The sequence below is a fragment of the Pogoniulus pusillus genome, chromosome 17 (assembly GCF_015220805.1).
Source record: "Pogoniulus pusillus isolate bPogPus1 chromosome 17, bPogPus1.pri, whole genome shotgun sequence".
In the NCBI taxonomy this organism is placed as follows: domain Eukaryota; kingdom Metazoa; phylum Chordata; class Aves; order Piciformes; family Lybiidae; genus Pogoniulus; species Pogoniulus pusillus.
In genome coordinates, this window is record NC_087280.1 from 1,354,593 (window position 1) to 1,374,455 (window position 19,863).

Below are 19,863 nucleotides of genomic sequence, written 5' to 3' on the forward strand. Positions count from 1 at the left end.
TGGGGGGGTGGAAGCAGGGAATTTTCTGGATGTTAAGGCAGAGAAGCATTGCAGAGCCCAAGCCCAGGGGCTGCTGGAGCAATCAGATTCCCTGCTGGCTGAGGTCACACTGAAGCTATCCATGGATTGCCATGGAAAAGTGGGAAGAGAACAGCTCTGGAACTCTCAACACAAGAGAGACATGGACCTGCTGGAGGGGGTCCAGAGATGAGCCACAGAGTGGTCAGAGGGCTGGAACAGCTCTGCTGGGAGGACAGGCTGAGGTTGTTCAGCCTGGAGGAAGGCTCCAGGGAGACCTCAGAGCTGCCTGCCAGTAGCCCTTCTCCAATCATGGAGGCATCCTGCTGGCTCCAGCCTGCAGAAATGGTATCTCAGAGGGATTCTTAATGTTAAAGAGGAGGGAAAAGAGCTTGGAAAGCATCATTGGAAGAGCCATGGAATGGTGGGAGCCAGAAAGGACCTCTGCAGATCATTCACTCCAACCCCACTGCTCAAGCAGAGTCACCCACAGCAGCTTGCCCAGCATCTAAAATGCCCTTCCAGTGCCTGCAGGGGCTGCCAGCAGGCTGCAGAGGGACTGTGCCCAAAGGCCTGCAGGGACAGCAGCAGGGGCAATGGTTGGAAATGAGAGCAGAGCAGATTGAGAGTGGATGTGAGGAACAAGTTGTGCAGCAGGAGGCTGCTGCAACACTGCCACAGGCTGCCCAGGGAGGGGGTTGAGGCCCCATGGCTGGAGATGCTCAAGGTGAGGCTGCAGAAGGCTGTGAGCAACCTGCTCTGGTGGAGGATGTCCCTGCTGAGTGCAGGGCTTGGGCTGGGTGAGCTTTGGAGCTCCCTCCCAGCCCAGTCCATTTGGTGATTCTATGATAGCAGAGAGGGTTCCTCACACACTGGGTGGCTGCAGCAGGCTGAGTCTGCTGCACTTGCAGCCCAGAAAGCCAAACAGCAGCCTGAGGAGAGGCACTTGGGGGTGCTGCTGGAGGAGAAGCTGCACAGGAGCCAGCAGTGAGCACTTGCAGCCCAGAAAGCCAAGCAGAGGCTGGGCTGCAGCAGCAGCAGTGTGGCCAGCAGGGCCAGGGAGGGGATTCTGCCCCTCTGCTCTGCTCTGCTGAGAGCCCACCTGGAGTGCTGCATCCAGCTCTGGAGCCCCTGGGCCAAGAGGGCTGTGGAGATGCTGGAGAGTGTCCAGAGCAGGGCCAGGAGGATGCTGAGAGGCTGCAGCAGCTCTGCTGTGAGCACAGCCTGAAAGAGTTGGGGCTGTGCAGTCTGGAGCAGAGGAGGCTCCCAGGGGACCTTCTTGTGGCCTTGCAGGGTCTGAAGGAGGCTCCAAAAAAGCTGGGGAGGGACTTTTGAGGCTGTGAGGGAGTGTCAGGAGTGGGGGGAATGGAGCAAAGGTGGAGGTGGGGAGAGTGAGGCTGGAGGGGAGGAGGAAGTTGTTGAGCAGGAGAGTGGTGAGAGGCTGGAATGGGTTGCCCAGGGAGGGGGTTGAGGCCCCATGGCTGGAGGTGTTTGAGGCCAGGCTGGCTGAGGCTGTGGTGAGGCTGCTCTAGGGTAGGGTGTCCCTGGGCATGGCAGGGGGTTGGCACTGCCTGATCCTTGTGCTCCCCTCCAGTCCTGACTGATTCTGTGATTCTATGAGGTGGAGAGGCCCAGGGTGAGTCACCAACTGAAGCCAAGATGTGGTTGACCACCAAAAGATGCCAAGGGGCAGACAGCAGCAGCTCCCCAGCCAAGCTGTAACCCAGCACACAACTGCTGGGCAAAGTCAGGGCACCCAACATGGTGATCCCTCAGTGGCCTCTGCAGGAGGAGGAATCAAACTGGGCCTTGCTTTGACCTCAATCCTCGCAGCAAAGTGGCCTAAGGCACTCCTCAAGCAATGAAGGTCTTTTGGCTTTGTGTCCTGAGGGATATGAAGCAGCAACTGCTCCTCACTCCCTGCTCTTGTGGGACCCTCCACGGGTGCAGAGCTATGATGGATGCTGATGTAGCACAGAATTGTTTGGCTTGGAGAAGCCCTCCCAGACCTCCCAGCCCAGCAGCAGCCCAGCACCACCATGGCCACCAAACCATGGCCACAAGTGCCATGGCCACACAGAGCTGGAACACCTCCAGCCATGGGCACTCCACCACCTCCCTGGGCAGCCTCTGCCAGGCCCTGGCCACTCTGGCAACAAAGACATTTCTCCTCCTCTCCAACCCAACCCTCTCCTGGCACAACTCCAGGCCAGTTCCTCTCCTTCTCTCACCTGAGGCTGGGCAGCAGAGCCCAACCCCAGCTCACTGCAGCCTCCTCCCAGGCAGCTGCAGAGAGCAATGAGCTCTGCCCTCAGCCTCCTCTTCTCCACACCAACCCCCCCAGCCCCCTCAGCTGCTCCTCCCCAGCCCTGCTCTCCAGACCCTGCCCCAGCTTTGTGCCCTTCTCTGGCCCAGCTCCAGCTCCTCAGTGTCCTTCTTGCAGTGAGAAGCAGAAAGTGAACCCAGCACTCAAGCTGTGGCCTCCCCAGTGCTGAATCCCTGCCCTGCTGCTGCTGCCCACACCAGTGCCAATCCAGCCCAGGCTGCTGGTGCCCTTCTTGCCCACCTGGGCTCTGCTGGCTCATGTTCCTCTCCAGCATTCCCCATCTCTCACCCTTTGGGGGTTCCAGTCTCCTTCCCTCTCCCCCTCCCGAGGACCCTGCAGCCAAGCCCTGCTGTCAGGACTCCTCCTTAGCCACAGTGCTCCTCAGACTCTCCCAGATGCATCAGCCCCTAACCAGACAGCAAAGTGAGCAGGAACCACCTGCAGCTGATCTGCACCATGCTCCCCGTGCCAGGCAGAGCCAGCAGAGCACCCCAGGGCACACAGAGCACCCCAAGCACACTGCCAGCTGCAGCCAGCACCTCCGAGGCAGCTCACAGGAGTCAGGCAAGGGGCAGAAGTTTGACTGCTCCCTGTTTTGGGTCTGTCCATTTGGAAGGGATGAGCATGGCAGGAGAAGGAAATGATCTTTGCATCTGGAATAATGCCAGGATTTGATTTCCTAACAGATGGTGGGGGGAGGGGGAGGGGATTATTTTGCATCTCTCTTTTTTTCCCCTCCCTGGAAGCAGCAAAGCAGATCCACTGCTACCACCTCCAGACCTGATGCAGGAGGGTTGGAACTGGATGACCTTTAAGGTCCCTTCCAACCTAATCCATTCTTTGAGTGCCCTGAGCAGCCTGGACTGGTGAGAAATGCCCATGTCCGAGGTAGGGGGGATGGAACTGGATGACCTTTAAGGTCCCTTCCAACCTAATCCACTCTAGGAGTGCCCTGAGCAGCCTGGGCTGGTGAGAAGTGCCCATGTCCAAGGCAGGGGGGTTGGAACTGGATGACCTTTAAGGTCCCTTCCAACCCAACTCATTTCAGGAGTGCCCTGAGCAGCCTGGGCTGGTGGGAGGTGCCCATGTCCAAGGCAGGGGGGTTGGAACTGGATGACCTTTAAGGTCCCTTCCAACCCAACTCATTTCAGGAGTGCCCTGAGCAGCCTGGGCTGGTGGGAGGTGCCCATGTCCAAGGCAGGGGGGTTGGAACTGGATGACCTTTAAGGTCCCTTCCAACTCAACTCATTTCAGGAGTGCCCTGAGCAGCCTGGGCTGGTGGGAGGTGCCCATGTCCGAGGCAGGGTGTTGGAAGTGGATGATCTTGAAGGTCCCCCCCAAGGCAACCCCTGCTGTGAACCTCTGAGCTGTGATTCTCTGCCCAGTTAGGAGGAGCATGTTAGGAATCTCCACCTTTTCCCTCTCAGACAGAGATGGAGCTAAGAGGAGCCCAAGCATGTGTCAGTGAGCAGCCCCAAGAGGAAGAGAGAGACACAAGGCCCTGGAGCTGCTGCTGAACTGCAAAGCAGGATCTCAGCCTCTCCATCACTGCCTTCAGAGGTCTGGTCTGCTGTTAGGGCAGAGAGCAAATGGCAGCTCTCTCCTGGCTGCTGGGCCACAACTGCCATCAATCAGCACATCTGCTAGCGAGGGGGAGGCAGAACAACCCCCAGAGCTTATGGGCACAGCCAACTGCTGCAGCTTCCCAGCTGGAAGGAACCAAGGCAGAACACATCTGCGTGGCCAGGAGCTCACACAAAGCAACAGCACTGCAGGGAGGAGGCAATGAAGAGGCTAAATACAACCTGACTTGGTTTGTGCTCAGCTCTTGGAGCACCTGAGGAGTTCAAGTGAGCAGCAGCCCAGCAGCAGTGACACAGAGACCATGGGGTGTAGTGACCAGCTCAGAGCCATAGCAACACCTTCAGTGCTGTGTCCAGCTCTGGGCTCCTGCATTGCAGAGATGCTGAGGTGCTGGAAGGTGTTTGGAGAAGGGCAGCAAGGCTGGGGAGGGGCCTGGAGCAGAGCCCTGTGAGGAGAGGCTGAGGGAGCTGGGGGGGTGCAGCCTGCAGCAGAGGAGGCTCAGGGCAGAGCTCATTGCTGCCTGCAGCTGCCTGCAGGGAGGCTGTAGCCAGCTGGGGTTGGGCTCTGCTGCCAGGCAGCCAGCAGCAGAAGAAGGGGATCCAGGCTGAAGCTGTGCCAGGGCAGGTCTGGGCTGGCTGTGAGGAGGAAGTTGCTGGCAGAGAGAGTGATTGGCATTGGAATGGGCTGCCCAGGGAGGTGGTGGAGTGGCTGTGGCTGGAGGTGTTGCAGCCAAGCCTGGCTGGGGCACTTAGTGCCATGGTCTGGTTGGTTGGGCAGGGCTGGGTGCTAGGCTGGGCTGGGTGAGCTTGGAGCTCTCTGCCAACCTGGTTGAACTGTGAACTGAGCACAAATGAGCTTCACTCTGCTAGCAGGACATGAGCTGGGGCAGCTGGGAGAAGGCAAATGAGGCTGGACCCAAGTTCTGAGCAGTCCTTGACTTCAGCAGGCCTGGATCACTCCTTTGGCACTTTGCTATTTTGATACTTCATTTTTGCTTCCAGATTTAGGTTTATTTCTGAGCTCATTCTTTATCCTTCCAAAAAACACTTCAAAAGGGCAGGGATTTCTCTGGGATACATTTAACAGCTCCAAGGTCAGGTAATAACTGCCCAAGTTCCTTCTCCCATTCCTCCACCCTCTCTTTTCCACAGCATCACAGAAGGGCAGGGGCTGGGAGGGACCTCCAGAGCTCACCCAGTCCAACCCCCTGCAGAGCAGCAGCACCCAGAGCAGATCACACAGAACACATCCAGGCAGGGTTTGAGGATCTCCAGAGAGAGACTCCACAGCCCCCCTGGGCAGCCTGTGCCAGGCTCTGGCACCCTCACAGGGAAGAAATTCCCCCTCCTGTTTCCATGGCACTTCCTCTGCCTCAGCTTCCACCACTGCCCCTTGTGCTGGCACTGGCACCACCCAGCAGAGCCTGGCTCCAGCCTCTGGCACTTTGCACATTGATAACCACTGCTGAGGTCACCTCTCTCTCTGCTCCTCTCCAAGCCAAAGAGCCTCATCTCCCTCAGGCTCTCCTCACAAGGGAGATGTTCCAGCCCCCTTTTCCCTCCTTCTTTTCCCTTGCCCCCTTTGCCTGCAGAGCCCAGGAAAGCTGCAGAGGAGCTGTCAGGACAGGAGGCAGTGCCAGCACCCAAAGGAGCCCCTTCCCCAAGCTGCCAGCACTGCAGAGGCTCTCCACTGCCCCCCCTGATCATCCATCCTGTAAAAAGGCTGACAAGAGAGCTACAACTGCAGGCTGCTGCTGCTGTCCATGCTCTGCAGGTCTGGGGGCTGCCTCCCTGATCCACTGCAGCAGCTCAGCCCCCCCCCTGCCCACAGCACCCTCATTTCAATCAAGCAAGTGAAGGTAATTAGCCTCCCTCCTCCTCCTCCTCCTGCCCAGCACCTGCCACCAGGCTGCTGGCTTCACTGGGAGCAGAAGGCCCTGGCAGTGCTGCTGCAGGAGGAAGGGCTGCCCTGGCAAGCAAGCTCTGCAGCCAGCTGAAAGCCACCCAACCACCCCACAGGACCTCTGAAACTGACACACACACCTGAACCAAAGCCTCCAGGTGCTCCCCTGCTGCACAGACACAGTCACAGCACTGGGAGGGACCACAAGGACCCTCCAGCTCCAACATCCCTGCCATGGGCAGGGACACCTCACACCAGAGCAGGCTGCTCAGAGCCACATCCAGCCTGGCCTTAAACACCTCCAGGCATGAGGCTTCCACCACCTCCCTGGGCAACCTGTGCCAGGCTCTCACCACCCTCATGCTGAACAACTTCCTAACATCCAGTCTGAACCTACTCACTTCCAGCTTTGCTCCAATCACCCCAGTCCTATCCCTACCTGACAGCCTAAAAAGTCCCTCCCCAGCTTTCTTGTAGCCCCTTCAGATCCTGGAAGGCCACAAGAAGGTCTCCTGGGACTCAGCCTCTCTACCAAGCTGGGCACCAGGATTGAGCCAACTCTCCAGTCAGTCCAAGCCTTGGCTGCTAAAACCTGTTCGTGTGTGTTTGCCACTTGGAATGCTGAGTGAGAGCCCTCAGGAGCCTCCTGAGGTCAGAGCAGCCAAGGTCACGTTCCCAGGGGTGCCTCTTGGGTAAGGTGTAGATCACAGCAGCGCCTCAAAAGAGGCCTGAGGCACAAAGGCAGGCACCAAAGAGCCTCCAGCTGCTGAGCTCTCACTCATTTGGATGAATGTGTTCCCACCCAGTGGGTGGGAGTGGGGAATATTAGAGGAGATGTTGGGTTTGATAGCCTGAAATCCTGAAATGCCCTCAGGCAGCTGAGATCTGGTTTGGAGTTCAATTCTCTGTCTAGGAAGAGGCAAAGCTGTTTGAGCTGTGCTGGGTGTAGGAGCTGCTCTCCAGCTTCAGGGTGAAAAGGCCTGCCCAGTATCTCCAGTGATGCTCTGGAGCAGGGGATTGAGTCCAGAAGCAGTTTGCAGCTGGCAGCAAGCTAGGAGCAGCTGTGGAGCTGTTGGAGGGTAGCAGAGCCCTGCAGAGGGACCTGGCCAGGCTGCATGGGTGGGCAGAGGCCAAGGGGATGAGACTGAACAAGGCCAAGGGCAGGTTCTGCACTTTGGCCACAACAACCCCAAGCAGCACTAGAGGCTGGGGCCAGAGTGGCTGGGAGCAGGCAGGCAGAGAGGGAGCTGGGGGTGGTGGCAGAGAGGAGCTGCAGAGGAGGCAGCAGTGCCCAGGTGGGCAGCAGAGCCAATGGCATCCTGGGCTGGCTCAGGAGCAGTGTGGGCAGCAGGACAAGGGAGGTTCTTGTGCCCCTGTGCTCAGCACTGCTCAGGCCACCCCTGCAGTGCTGTGCCCAGTTCTGGGCTCCTCCATTGCAGAGAGATGCTGAGGTGCTGGAAGGTGTTTGGAGAAGGGCAGCAAGGCTGGGGAGGGGCCTGGAGCACAGCCCTGTGAGGAGAGGCTGAGGGAGCTGGGGGGGTGCAGCCTGCAGCAGAGGAGGCTCAGGGCAGAGCTCATTGCTGCCTGCAGCTGCCTGCAGGGAGGCTGTAGCCAGCTGGGGTTGGGCTCTGCTGCCAGGCAGCCAGCAGCAGAAGAAGGGGACCCAGGCTGAAGCTGTGGCAGGGCAGGTCTGGGCTGGCTGTGAGGAGGAAGTTCCTGGCAGAGAGAGTGATTGGCACTGGAATGGGCTGCCCAGGGAGGTGGTGGAGTGGCTGTGGCTGGAGGTGTTGCAGCCAAGCCTGGCTGGGGCACTTAGTGCCATGGTCTGGTTGGTTGGGCAGGGCTGGGTGCTAGGTTGGGCTGGCTGAGCTTGGAGCTCTCTGCCAACCTGGCTGACTCTATGGTTCTATGATTCTTTGTCCAAGAAGAGTCAGAGCTGTTTCAGCTGTGCTGGGTGCAGGAGCTGCTCTCCAGCTTTAGGGTGAAAAGGACTCCCTGTGCCTACCCACAGAAGCAGCCTCCTGACACTCAGCCTATAGAGATTCATAGGTGCACAGCATGGCTTGGGCTGGAAGGCACAGGAAAGCTCAGGCAGTCCCAACCCCTCTGCTGTGGGCAGGACACCTCCCTCTAAGCCCCTCAGGTTGCTCAAGACCTCATCTCTGATCACAGTCTGTGACTCTGTGCTCCACAGCCTCCCTGGAGGTGTTCAGTGCCAGGCTGGGTGAGGTGTCCCTGCCCATGGCAGAGGGGTTGGCACTGGGTGAGCTTTCAGGCCCCTTCCAACTCAGCCCTTCCCATAAACCTCTGCCCTGGACAAGTGCATCTCAAACACCTGAGCTAAGTCACTTCTGCCCAGCTCTGAGTCCCTTTGCCCACTGCCAGGAGCTGACTCATGTTTAGCTCTCCCACAGCAGTGGTTGCTGTGGTTTGGTTTCTCTTCACCTCCTGACACTGCTGAGTGCCAAGGGCCCTGCTGGCAGGCAGCCACCAAGCTGCAGGAGGACTGCCTCATGCAAGCTGTTAGAGCTACTTGTAGCAGACATCCTCCTCTCCTCTGCTCCTCAGAACAGCAGAGGATGGCACCTCCCAGCTAACAGATGACTCTCACCAGGGCACACAGCCACAGAGTGCCTCAGGTTGGAAGGGACCTCACGGATCAGCCACTCCAAGCCCCCTGCCATGGGCAAGGACACCTCTCAACTGGACTCAGCTGCTCAAGGCCTCAGCCAACCTGGCCTTGGACACCTCCAGGGAGGCTGTGGATCACAGAACCACCAAATGTGATCAAAGGTCAAAATGCTTCCAAGGTGGAGGTAGCCACAGCCTCCCTGGGCAGCCTGTGCCAGGCCCTCACCAGCCTCACACTGCAGAGCTTCTTCCTCAGCTCCAGTCCAGCCCTGCTCTGCCTCAGCTCCAAACCATTTCTCTTGGCCTGGCTCAGATGCCCTCAGCCAAAGTCCCTCTGCAGCCTTCCTGCAGGATCCCTTCAGGCACTGGCAGCAGCTCTGAGGTGCCCCTGGAGCCTTCTCCTCTGCAGGCTGCACGCCCCAGCTCCCTCAGCCTGTGCTCACAGCAGAGCTGCTCCAGCCCTGGCAGCATCTCTGTGCCCTCCTCTGGCCTCCCCCCAGCAGCTCTGTGCCCTTCTGCTGCTGGGGACAGCAGCCCTGGAGGCAGGGTTGGAGGTGAGGTCAGAGCAGAGCCAAGGGGCACAATGCCCTCTGCTGCCCTGCTGCCTTCCACAGCTCCATCCAGCCTGTCCTGAGCACAGCCCAGGCACAGCAGCAGTGACTGCTTTGGTGCCACTGTGCCCCTGGACTCAGCACTGGGGAGTTTTGGGTTCAGTTCTGGGCCACTCACCCCAAGGAGGACACTGAGGGCTGGAGCAGGGCCAGAGAAGGGCACAAAGCTGGGGCAAGGTCTGGAGAGCAGGGCTGGGGAGGAGCAGCTGAGGGAGCTGGGGGGGTTGGTGTGGGGAGGAGGAGGCTGAGGGCAGAGCTCATTGCTCTCTGCAGCTGCCTGGGAGGAGGCTGCAGTGAGCTGGGGTTGGGCTCTGCTGCCCAGCCTCAGGTGAGAGAAAGGGAGGAGCTGGCCTGGAGCTGTGGCAGGGGAGAGTTAGGTTGGGGATGAGGAAAAATGACTTTAGAGCAGGAGTGGTCAGAGATTTGCAGAGCCTGCCCAGGGAGGTGGTGGAGTGCCCATGGCTGGAGGTGGCCATGGCACTTGGGGCTATGATTTGGTGGCCATGGTGGTGCTGGGCTGCTGCTTGACTGGATGACCTCAGAGAGCTTCCCCAACCCAACCAGATCCATGGTTCTATGGTTCCATGGTTTCATGCTTCTATGGTTCTATGGTTTTATGCTTCTATGGTTTTATGATTCTATAGTTCTATAGTTCTATGGGTCTGTGGTTTTATGGTTCTATGGGTCTATGGATCTGTGGGTCTGTGGTTCTATAGTTTTATGGGTCTATGGGTCTGTGGTTCTATAGTTCTATGGGTCTGTGGGTCTATGGTTCTATGGGTCTATAGTTCTGTGGGTCTATGGGTCTATAGTTCTGTGGGTCTATGGGTCTATAGTTCTATGGGTCTATGGGTCTGTGGTTTTATGGTTCTGTAGTTCTATGGGTCTATGGTTCTATGGTTCTATAGGTCTATGGTTCTATGGTTCTATAGGTCTATAGGTCTATGGTTCTATACTTCTATGGGTCTATGGTTCTATGGTTCTATAGGTCTATGGGTCTATGGTTCTATGGTTCTATAGGTCTATGGTTCTATACTTCTATGGGTCTATGGGTCTATGGTTCTATAGGTCTATGGGTCTATGGTTCTATAGGTCTATGGGTCTATGGTTCTATACTTCTATGGGTCTATGGGTCTATGGTTCTGTAGTTCTATGGGTCTATGGTTCTATGGTTCTATAGGTCTATGGGTCTGTGGTTCTATACTTCTATGGGTCTATGGTTCTATGGTTCTATAGGTCTATGGGTCTATGGTTCTATGGTTCTATAGGTCTATGGGTCTATGGTTCTATACTTCTATGGGTCTATGGTTCTATGGTTCTATAGGTCTATGGGTCTATGGTTCTATGGTTCTATAGGTCTATGGGTCTATGGTTCTATACTTCTATGGGTCTATGGTTCTATGGTTCTATAGGTCTATGGGTCTATGGTTCTATACTTCTATGGGTATATGGGTCTATGGTTCTATACTTCTATGGGTCTATGGGTCTATGGTTCTATGGTTCTATAGTTCTATGGGTCTATGGGTCTATGGTTCTATGGGTCTATAGTTCTATGGGTCTGTGGGTCTATGGTTCTATGGGTCTATAGTTCTATGGGTCTGTGGTTCTGTAGTGTTATAGTTCTATACTTCTATACTTCTATGGTTCCATGGTTCTATGGTTTTATGGTTCTATGGTTCTATAGTTCTATGGGTCTATGGTTTTATGGTTCTAGAGTTCTAGAGTTCTATGGGTCTGTGGGTCTATGGTTCTATAGTTCTATAGTTCCATGGTTCTATGGGTCTGTGGTTTTATGGTCCTATAGTTCTATGGTTCCATGATTCTATGCTTCTATGGCTCTATGGGTCTGTGGTTCTATGGGTCTATGGGTCTGTGGGTCTATGGTTCTGTGGATCTATGAGTCTATGGGTCTGTGGTTCTATGGGTCTATGGGTCTGTGGGTCTATGGTTCTGTGGATCTATGGATCTGTGTTTCTATGGGTCTGTAGGTCTATAGTTCTATGGTTCTGTGCTTCTATGGGTCTATGATTCTATGGGTCTGTGCTTCTATGGATCTATGAGTCTATGGGTCTATAGTTCTATGGTTCTATGTTTCTATGGGTCTATGGATCTATGGTTCCATGGGTCTATGGATCTATGGATCTATGGATCTATGGATCTATGGTTCTATGGATCTATGAGTCTATGGGTCTATAGTTCTATGGTTCTGTGTTTCTATGGGTCTATGGATCTATGGTTCCATGGGTCTATGTTTCTATGGGTCTATGGATCTATGGTTCCATGGGTCTATGGATCTATGGGTCTATGGTTCCATGGGTCTATGGATCTATGGGTCTATGGATCTATGGTTCCATGGGTCTATGGGTCTATGAGTCTATGGATCTATGGGTCTATGGATCTATGAGTCTATGGGTCTATAGTTCTATGGTTCTATGTTTCTATGGGTCTATGGATCTATGGTTCCATGGGTCTATGGATCTATGGATCTATGGTTCTATGGATCTATGAGTCTATGGGTCTCTAGTTCTATGGTTCTGTGTTTCTATGGGTCTATGGATCTATGGTTCCATGGGTCTATGGATCTATGGGTCTATGGATCTATGGTTCCATGGGTCTATGGATCTATGGGTCTATGGGTCTATAGTTCTATGGTTCTATGTTTCTGTGGGTCTATGGTTCTATGGGTCTATGGATCTATGGGTCTATGGGTCTATGGATCTATGAGTCTATGGGTCTATAGTTCTATGGTTCCATGTTTCTATGGGTCTATGGATCTATGGGTCTATGGATCTATGGTTCCATGGGTCTGTGTTTCTATGGGTCTATGGATCTATGGTTCCATGGGTCTGTGGATCTATGGGTCTATGGATCTATGGTTCCATGGGTCTATGGGTCTATGAGTCTATGGATCTATGGGTCTATGGATCTATGAGTCTATGGGTCTATATTTCTATGGATCTGTTTCTATGGGTCTATGGATCTATGGTTCCATGGATCTATGAGTCTATGGATCTATGGGTCTATAGGTCTATGGTCCTAAGGATCTATGGCTCTATGGGCTTATGGTTCCATGGGTCTATAGTTCTATGGGTCTGTGGTTTATGGTTCTATGGTTCTCTGTTTCTGTCCTTCACGTGGGTGTTTAAAGAGCCAAGCCAGACTCCGTTGCAGTGCTGGAGCAGGAGGCTAAGCAGGCCTCATCTCTCTGGCCAGCACTGGCAGCAGCAGGGCAGAGCTGTGTGTGCTGTGCTCCTGCAGAGGGTCCCACCTGGTTGAGGTAGTGATACTCCTCCGGCTGCTGCAGGTGGAAGGCTGAGCGCTCCTCCTCGCTGGCTCCTGCCAGCAGGTAGTAGAACACATGGTAGTTCCTGGGGACAGAGGGAGAACAGAGCTGTTAGCTTCAAAGGCAGCAGCAGCAGCAGGCAGAGGAGCCCAGGGAAACCTCACAACCTGATTTTCCAGCTGCCACACTCACACTGGAAGGCTGATTGGGAACAGTCCCTGCCCACTCTGCAGCGCTGCAGGGAGGAGATTCAGACTGAACAAAGGCAGCAGTGGTGTACAGGGAAGGGGCTGAGACCCTGTGCTGGGCTGCCCAGAGAGGTGGCACTGCCCATCCCTGACCGTGGCACTGGGGTTGGACTTGGAAGACATTAAAGGCCCCTTCTGAACCAAACCATTCTATGCTTCTATGACTCAGAGAGCTGGGGACAGACTTTTGAGCAGGGTCTGTGGTGGCAGGACAAGAGGGGTGGTTTGAGCTGGAGAAGAGACACTCAGACTGGAGAGAAGGAAGAATTGTTTAACCCTAAGGGTGCTGAGACCCTGTCCCAGGTTACCCAGAGAGGTGGGAGCTGCCCCATGCCTGGCACCATTGCAGGTGAGGTTGTCTGGGGCTCTGAGGAGCCTGCTCCAGCTGCAGATTTCCCTGCTGGCTGCACTGGGGGTAGGAGCAGATGACCTTTAAGGGTCCTTTCCAGTCTAAAACTTCCTGATGCTGTGCTTCTATGAAAAGATTAAATCACACAATGCAGACCAAGAGCCACTCCCTGGAGAGCAGGCAGGCAGAGAGGGAGCTGGGGGTGCTGGCAGAGAGGAGCTGCAGAGGAGGCAGCAGTGCCCAGGTGGGCAGCAGAGCCAATGGAATCCTGGGCTGGCTCAGGAGCAGTGTGGGCAGCAGGACAAGGGAGGTTCTTGTGCCCCTGTGCTCAGCACTGCTCAGGCCACCCCTGCAGTGCTGTGTCCAGCTCTGGGCTCCTCCATTGCAGAGAGCTGCTGAGGTGCTGGAAGGTGTTTGGAGAAGGGCAGCAAGGCTGGGGAGGGGCCTGGAGCACAGCCCTGTGAGGAGAGGCTGAGGGAGCTGGGGGGGTGCAGCCTGCAGCAGAGGAGGCTCAGGGCAGAGCTCATTGCTGCCTGCAGCTGCCTGCAGGGAGGCTGTAGCCAGCTGGGCTTGGGCTCTACTGCCAGGCAGCCAGCACCAGAAGAAGGGGACCCAGGCTGAAGCTGTGCCAGGACAGGTCTGGGCTGGCTGTGAGGAGGAAGTTCCTGGCAGAGAGAGTGATTGGCATTGGAATGGGCTGCCCAGGGAGGTGGTGGAGTGGCTGTGGCTGGAGGTGTTGCAGCCAAGCCTGGCTGGGGCACTTAGTGCCATGGTCTGGTTGGTTGGGCAGGGCTGGGTGCTAGGCTGGGCTGGCTGAGCTTGGAGCTCTCTGCCAACCTGCTTCATTCTATGACTCTGTGAACACCTCCAGGGAGGTTGTGGAGCACAGAAGTGATCTTTGATCACATTGGGTGCTTCTGTGCTCTACAACCTCCCTGGGCAACCTGTGCCAGTCTCTCACCACCCTCAACTCCAGCATGATTCTATCATCATTTTTAAGGCTCAGAAGCAGGAATTGATTCTGCAGTTCTCCAAGACAGAACAGGAACAAAAAAACTCCTTTTTGTTGCTGTTGTTGTGGGTTATGGAACCATTCCCAACACTTGGGATCTTTCTAATCCCAACCCCAACCCAAGTGAACATTCATCTGCCTTGCTCCAGCAAGGATTAACACCAGGAGCGTGGAAGCACTTCCAAAACTAAACCCCTGCTTCCCTGTTGGCTGTTTTCCAGGAGGAACCAAGCTGAATCATCTGGCAACAGCCAAGAGGATGTTTGTCAAGGCTGGGGTGGTGACTGAACTCTGGGAGCCTTCAGGAAAGCCTCTCACACAGCAGCTGCCTCCAAAGGAAGACACAGAGACAAGTGCCAGCAGTGGGAAGGCAGCAAGAAGCAGCACATTGATTACAAATCAGAGTGAGAAGCTGGGAGGGAGGAGGAGAGAGTTCAGCTAGGAGGACCAGGCTGCAGCTAACACAGAGTCATTGCCTTCAGCTGGATGTCTGCAGCATTTCAGCCTTCTCTGGAACCCCTCCTGATGGCTTCACTGTTAGCAGCTGTGAAACACAACTGAAAGAGCAGCTGAAACCATCAGAGAGGCAGGCACAGAGCGGGTTGGGTTGGAAAGGACCTTTCAAGGGCTTCCAGTTCAACCCCCTGCAGCCAGCAGGGACATCCCAAACTGGAGCAGGCTGCTCAGAGCCCCAAACAGCCTCACCTGCACTGGTGCCAGCCATGGGCAGCTCCCACCTCTATGAGCAGCCTGGGACAGGCTCTCAGCACCCTCAGGGGCAAACAATTCTCCCTTCTCTCCAGTCTGAGTCTCCCTCCAGCAGTCCAAACCATCCCCCCTTGTCCTGCCACCACAGGCCCTGCTCAAAACTCTGTCCCCAGCTCTCTGATCACCTACTGAAGCACTCAAAGGCCACCAGAAGATATCTCTGGAGCCCCCTCTCCAGGTTTAAGAACCAGGCTGCAGCTAACAGAGTCATTGGCTTCAGTTTGTTGTCTGCAGCATTTCAGCCATCTCTGGAACCCCTCCTGATGGCTTCACTCTGCTAGCAACTGTAAAACACAACTGAAAGAGCAGCTGAAACCATCAGAGAGTGAGGCACAGAGTGGGTTGGGTTGGAAGGGATATTTCAAGGTGAGAGGATCACAGGATCACAGCTCACAGATGTCAGGGGCTGGAAGGGACCCAAAGAGCTCATCCAGTCCAACCTCTGCCAGAGCAGCACCACACAATCCAGCTCAGGGCACACAGGAACACATCCAGACAGGCCTGGAAAGGCTCCACACAAGGAGACTCCACAACCTCTCTGGGCAGCCTGTGCCAGGGCTCTGGGACCCTTCCATTCAAGAAGTTCCTCCTTGTGCTGAGCTGAACCTCCTGTGCTGCAGCTTCCATCCACTGCTGCTTGTCCTGTCCCAGGGAGCAGTGAGCAGAGCCTGTCCCCCCCTGCTGACCCCCAGCCCTCAGTTATAGACGTTTATTAGATCCCCTCTCAGTCTTCCTGCACCCAGCAGGGACATCCCCAGCTAAAGCAGGCTGCTCAGAGCCCCAAACAACCTCACCTGCACTGGTGCCAGCCATGGGCAGCTCCCACCTCTATGGGCAACCTGGGACAGGCTCTCAGCCCCCTCAGGGGCAAACAATTCTCCCTTCTCTCCAGTCTGAGTCTCCCTCCAGCAGTCCAAACCATCCCCCCTTGTCCTGCCACCACAGGCCCTGCTCAAAACTCTGTCCCCAGCTCTCTGATCACCTCTGGAAGCACTCAAAGGCCACCACAAGGTCTCCCTGCAGCCTTCTCCTCTCCAGGCTCAACAACCCCAACTCTCAGCCTGGCCTCACAGCAGAGGGCTCCCAGCCCTGCCAGCACTGCTGGGGCCTCCTTTGGATTTGCTCCTGTCTGTGCTGAGGGCTCCAGAGCTGCCCCAGCACTGCAGGGAGGGTCTGAGCAGTGCACAGCAGAGGAGCAGAATCCCCTCCCTGCCCCTGCTGCCCACACTGCTGGGGACCAGCCCCGGGCAGGGCTGGCAGCACTTGGTGCCAGCTCATCTTAAGGCCAGGATTGGTGAGGCCTTGGCAACCTGGGCTGGTGGAATACTGAAGCTCAACCAGCTCCATGGGCTTTGCCCATGGCAGGGGGCTTGGAGCTAGATGAATTTCAAGGTCCCCTCCAACCCAACTCATTCTAGGAGTGCCCTGAGCAGCCTGGGCTGGTGGGAGGTGTCCCTGCCCGTGGCAGGGTGCTGGGAACTGGCTGACCTTTAAGATCCCTTCTAACCTAACCCATTCCCTGGTTCTCTCCCCTTTGGGTAGTACCTGAGGAGCAGAACTCCAAATGCTTCCATCTCTCTTTGCAGCACAGGATTAGAGGTGTACAAGCCCTGACCCCCCTCTCTGTGCCAGCTCAGCAGCAAGCCCAGCAGGAGCCCATCAGCACCTACCTCTCATTGTGCTCTTGGTAGACCAGTCTGGACTTCTCCAGGAGGTATTTCTCAACATAAGCTCTGGAAGGGACAAAATAAAGAGTTATTCACTGAGCCAAGCTTCAGCTGGCAATGCAGACAGCTCCAGCAGGACTTCTCAGCCTTGCCTGGACACACCAAGAGGTTCCAGCCTTGTTTCATTTAGTTACATAAATTTCTTCCTAGGCAGAACAAGCCTAATATTATGTTTGGCTTTTGAGGTTTGGCTGGTTTGATACAAAGCCAAGACTAACTTGGAGATGAAAAACATGAGCTGGGATGTGTCAGAGCCTATGGGCAGGGAGAGCAAGGGAGGAAGAAGCTCTGAAACCTTCTGGAAGCCAAAGGCAGCAGGAGGAAATTGCCTGCAGCCCAACACAAGCTTGCAGCCCAGCATGTGTGCACACAAGGAAGATGTCTGGGTGCAGAAGTTGGCAGGCTGCAGGAGATGCCCCCCCCCAAGATCATCATTCTCAGGCCCACTCCTCACCAAAAGCTTGGCTTACTCACTTGTGCCTAGGGTCAAACCCCAGACAGTTGCCAAAGCTGCTTCTGGCAGTTGACATTTTAGCCTAAGGGACTCCAGGAACCCATCTTTGATTTACAGATGCAAGATCTCAGCCGAGCTGGTGGGGCTCAAACAAGCACTGACAGGTTCCTTCTTCCAAGCAATGCTAAGCAGTAATGGCAGAGCTGCAGAGAGCAGAGCCAGAATGGGCAGCCCTGCTGGGGGAGCTCTGCTCCTCCTGCTCCACACAGCTGGGGACATGGCAGCCACCTGGGCAGCTAGGGCAACCCAAACCAACCCTGCCCAGGGGAGCACCAGCAGCTGCCTCCTGTGCTCACCTCTCTATGGCCATGCATGGACCAGCAGCTGCCTCCTGTGCTCACCTCCCCATGGCCATGCATGGACCAGCAGCTGCCTCCTGTGCTCACCTCTCTATGGCCATGCATTGACCAGCAGCTGCCTCCTGTGCTCACCTCCCTATGGCCATGTATGGACCAGCAGCTGCCTCCTGTGCTCACCTCCCTATGGCCATGCATGGACCAGCAGCTGCCTCCTGTGCTCACCTCTCTATGGCCATGCATGGACCAGCAGCTGCCTCCTGTGCTCACCTCCCCATGGCCATGGGAGGACAAGCAGCTGCCTCCTGTGTTCACCTCCCCATGGCCATGCATGGACCAGCAGCTGCCTCCTGTGCTCACCTCTCTATGGCCATGCATGGACCAGCAGCTGCCTCCTGTGCTCACCTCTCTATGGCCATGCATGGACCAGCAGCTGCCTCCTGTGCTCACCTCTCTATGGCCATGCATGGACCAGCAGCTGCCTCCTGTGCTCACCTCTCTATGGCCATGCATGGACCAGCAGCTGCCTCCTGTGCTCACCTCTCTATGGCCATGGGAGGACCAGCAGCTGCCTCCTGTGCTCACCTCTCCATGGCCATGCATGGACCAGCAGCTGCCCTCTGTGCTCACCTCTCTATGGCCATGGGAGGACCAGCAGCTGCCTCCTGTGCTCACCTCCCCATGGCCATGCATGGACCAGCAGCTGCCTCCTGTGCTCACCTCTCTATGGCCATGCATGGACCAGCAGCTGCCTCCTGTGCTCACCTCCCCATGGCCATGGGAGGACCAGCAGCTGCCTCCTGTGCTCACCTCTCTATGGACATGCATGGACCAGCAGCTGCCTCCTGTGCTCATCTCTCCATGGCCATGCATGGACCAGCAGCTGCCTCCTGTGCTCACCTCTCTATGGCCATGCATGGACCAGCAGCTGCCTCCTGTGCTCACCTCCCCATGGCCATGCATGGACCAGCAGCTGCCTCCTGTGCTCACCTCTCTATGGCCATGCATGGACCAGCAGCTGCCTCCTGTGCTCACCTCTCTATGGCCATGCATGGACCAGCAGCTGCCTCCTGTGCTCACCTCCCCATGGCCATGCATGGACCAGCAGCTGCCTCCTGTGCTCACCTCTCTATGGCCATGCATGGACCAGCAGCTGCCTCCTGTGCTCACCTCCCCATGGCCATGCATGGACCAGCAGCTGCCTCCTGTGCTCACCTCTCTATGGCCATGCATTGACCAGCAGCTGCCTCCTGTGCTCACCTCCCCATGGCCATGCATGGACCAGCAGCTGCCTCCTGTGCTCACCTCTCTATGGCCATGCATGGACCAGCAGCTGCCTCCTGTGCTCACCTCTCTATGGCCATGGGAGGACCAGCAGCTGCCTCCTGTGCTCACCTCTCCATGGCCATGGGAGGACCAGCAGCTGCCTCCTGTGCTCACCTCCCCATGGCCATGCATGGACCAGCAGCTGCCTCCTGTGCTCACCTCTCTATGGCCATGGGAGGACCAGCAGCTGCCTCCTGTGCTCACCTCCCCATGGCCATGGGAGGACCAGGAGCTGCCTCCTGTGCTCACCTCCCCACGGGCATGGGAGGACCAGGAGCTGCCTTCTGTGCTCACTTCTCCACCAGGTCTCCAGCTGAGGAAGACAGGGAACTGTTGGGGAGGGGAGGCTGGGAAGCTGCTGAGGGCCTGCAGCAGCTCTGTGAGGGGCAAAGGCTGAGAGCCCTGGGGCTGAGAGCCTGCAGGAGAGCAGCCCCAGAGGGGAGCTGAGCAGTGCTCAGCAAGAGCTAAAGGGTGGGGGGCAAGAGGCTGGGGCCAGACTCTCCTGGGGCCAGGCTGAGGGAGCTGGGGCTGGGAGCTTGGAGCAGAGGAGCCTGAGGGCTGCCCTCAGTGCTGTGCTAAAGCTGTGCAGGGCAGTGTGGGCAGGACCCAGGCAGGCTCTGCTCAGGGATGGCCAAGAGCAGCACAAGGGGCAGTGGGTGCCAGCTGGAGCAGAGGAGGTGCCATGGGAACAGGAGGGAGAGCTTTGTCCCTGTGAGGCTGCTGGAGGCCTGCAGCAGGCTGCCCAGAGAGGCTGTGGAGCTCCTTCTCTGGAGGGATTCCAAAGCCACCTGGACACTGTGATCTGGGCCAGCTGCTGTGGCTGCCCTGCTTTAGCAGTGGGGTTGGCCTGGATGATCTCCAGAGGTCCCTTCCCACCCCTACCAGTCTGTGATCCTGCAACTCCTCAAGCCAGACCCAGCAAACTCCCAAAGCCTTAGGTGAGGGCAGCTGCCTGCAGCCATGGCTCACACTCCACCAGTTCAAAACTCATCTTCACTGGCTTCACACCGGGGGTGGGCTGAGCTGGGCTGCTGCTGGAGCTCTTGGCTGGTCCAGCTCTTGAGCTGAGATCTGTTTCTAGAGTTGGGTCATGTAAGCAAACCCCCAACTGCTCTTTGCAGCCTCCAGAGAGAGCAGAACCCTGCTGAAGGAGCTGCCAGGTCTGATTCCATTAGCAAAGCAAAGCAGATGCAAACTAGAGGAGGACAACTGCCTGGGGCTGTGCTTCACAACCCAGCTAAGGGCTGGAAAGCTCCCAAGAGCTCTCC

General features: G+C 56.4%; 1 protein-coding gene across 4 annotated transcripts in view; it reads right to left on the reverse strand.

The window, feature by feature from the left end:
* Window positions 1-19,863, reverse strand: part of MYO9A (myosin IXA) — a 249,586-nt gene that overhangs the window by 137,456 nt on the left and 92,267 nt on the right. For all 4 annotated transcript variants that reach the window (XM_064157192.1, XM_064157191.1, XM_064157190.1 and 1 more), the window contains exons 4-5: window positions 16,403-16,465; window positions 12,341-12,440 (exon numbers count right to left, since the gene is read on the reverse strand). In XM_064157192.1, the coding sequence (XP_064013262.1) occupies window positions 12,341-12,440; window positions 16,403-16,465 (163 nt within the window). The remainder of the gene's footprint in view (window positions 1-12,340; window positions 12,441-16,402; window positions 16,466-19,863) is intronic.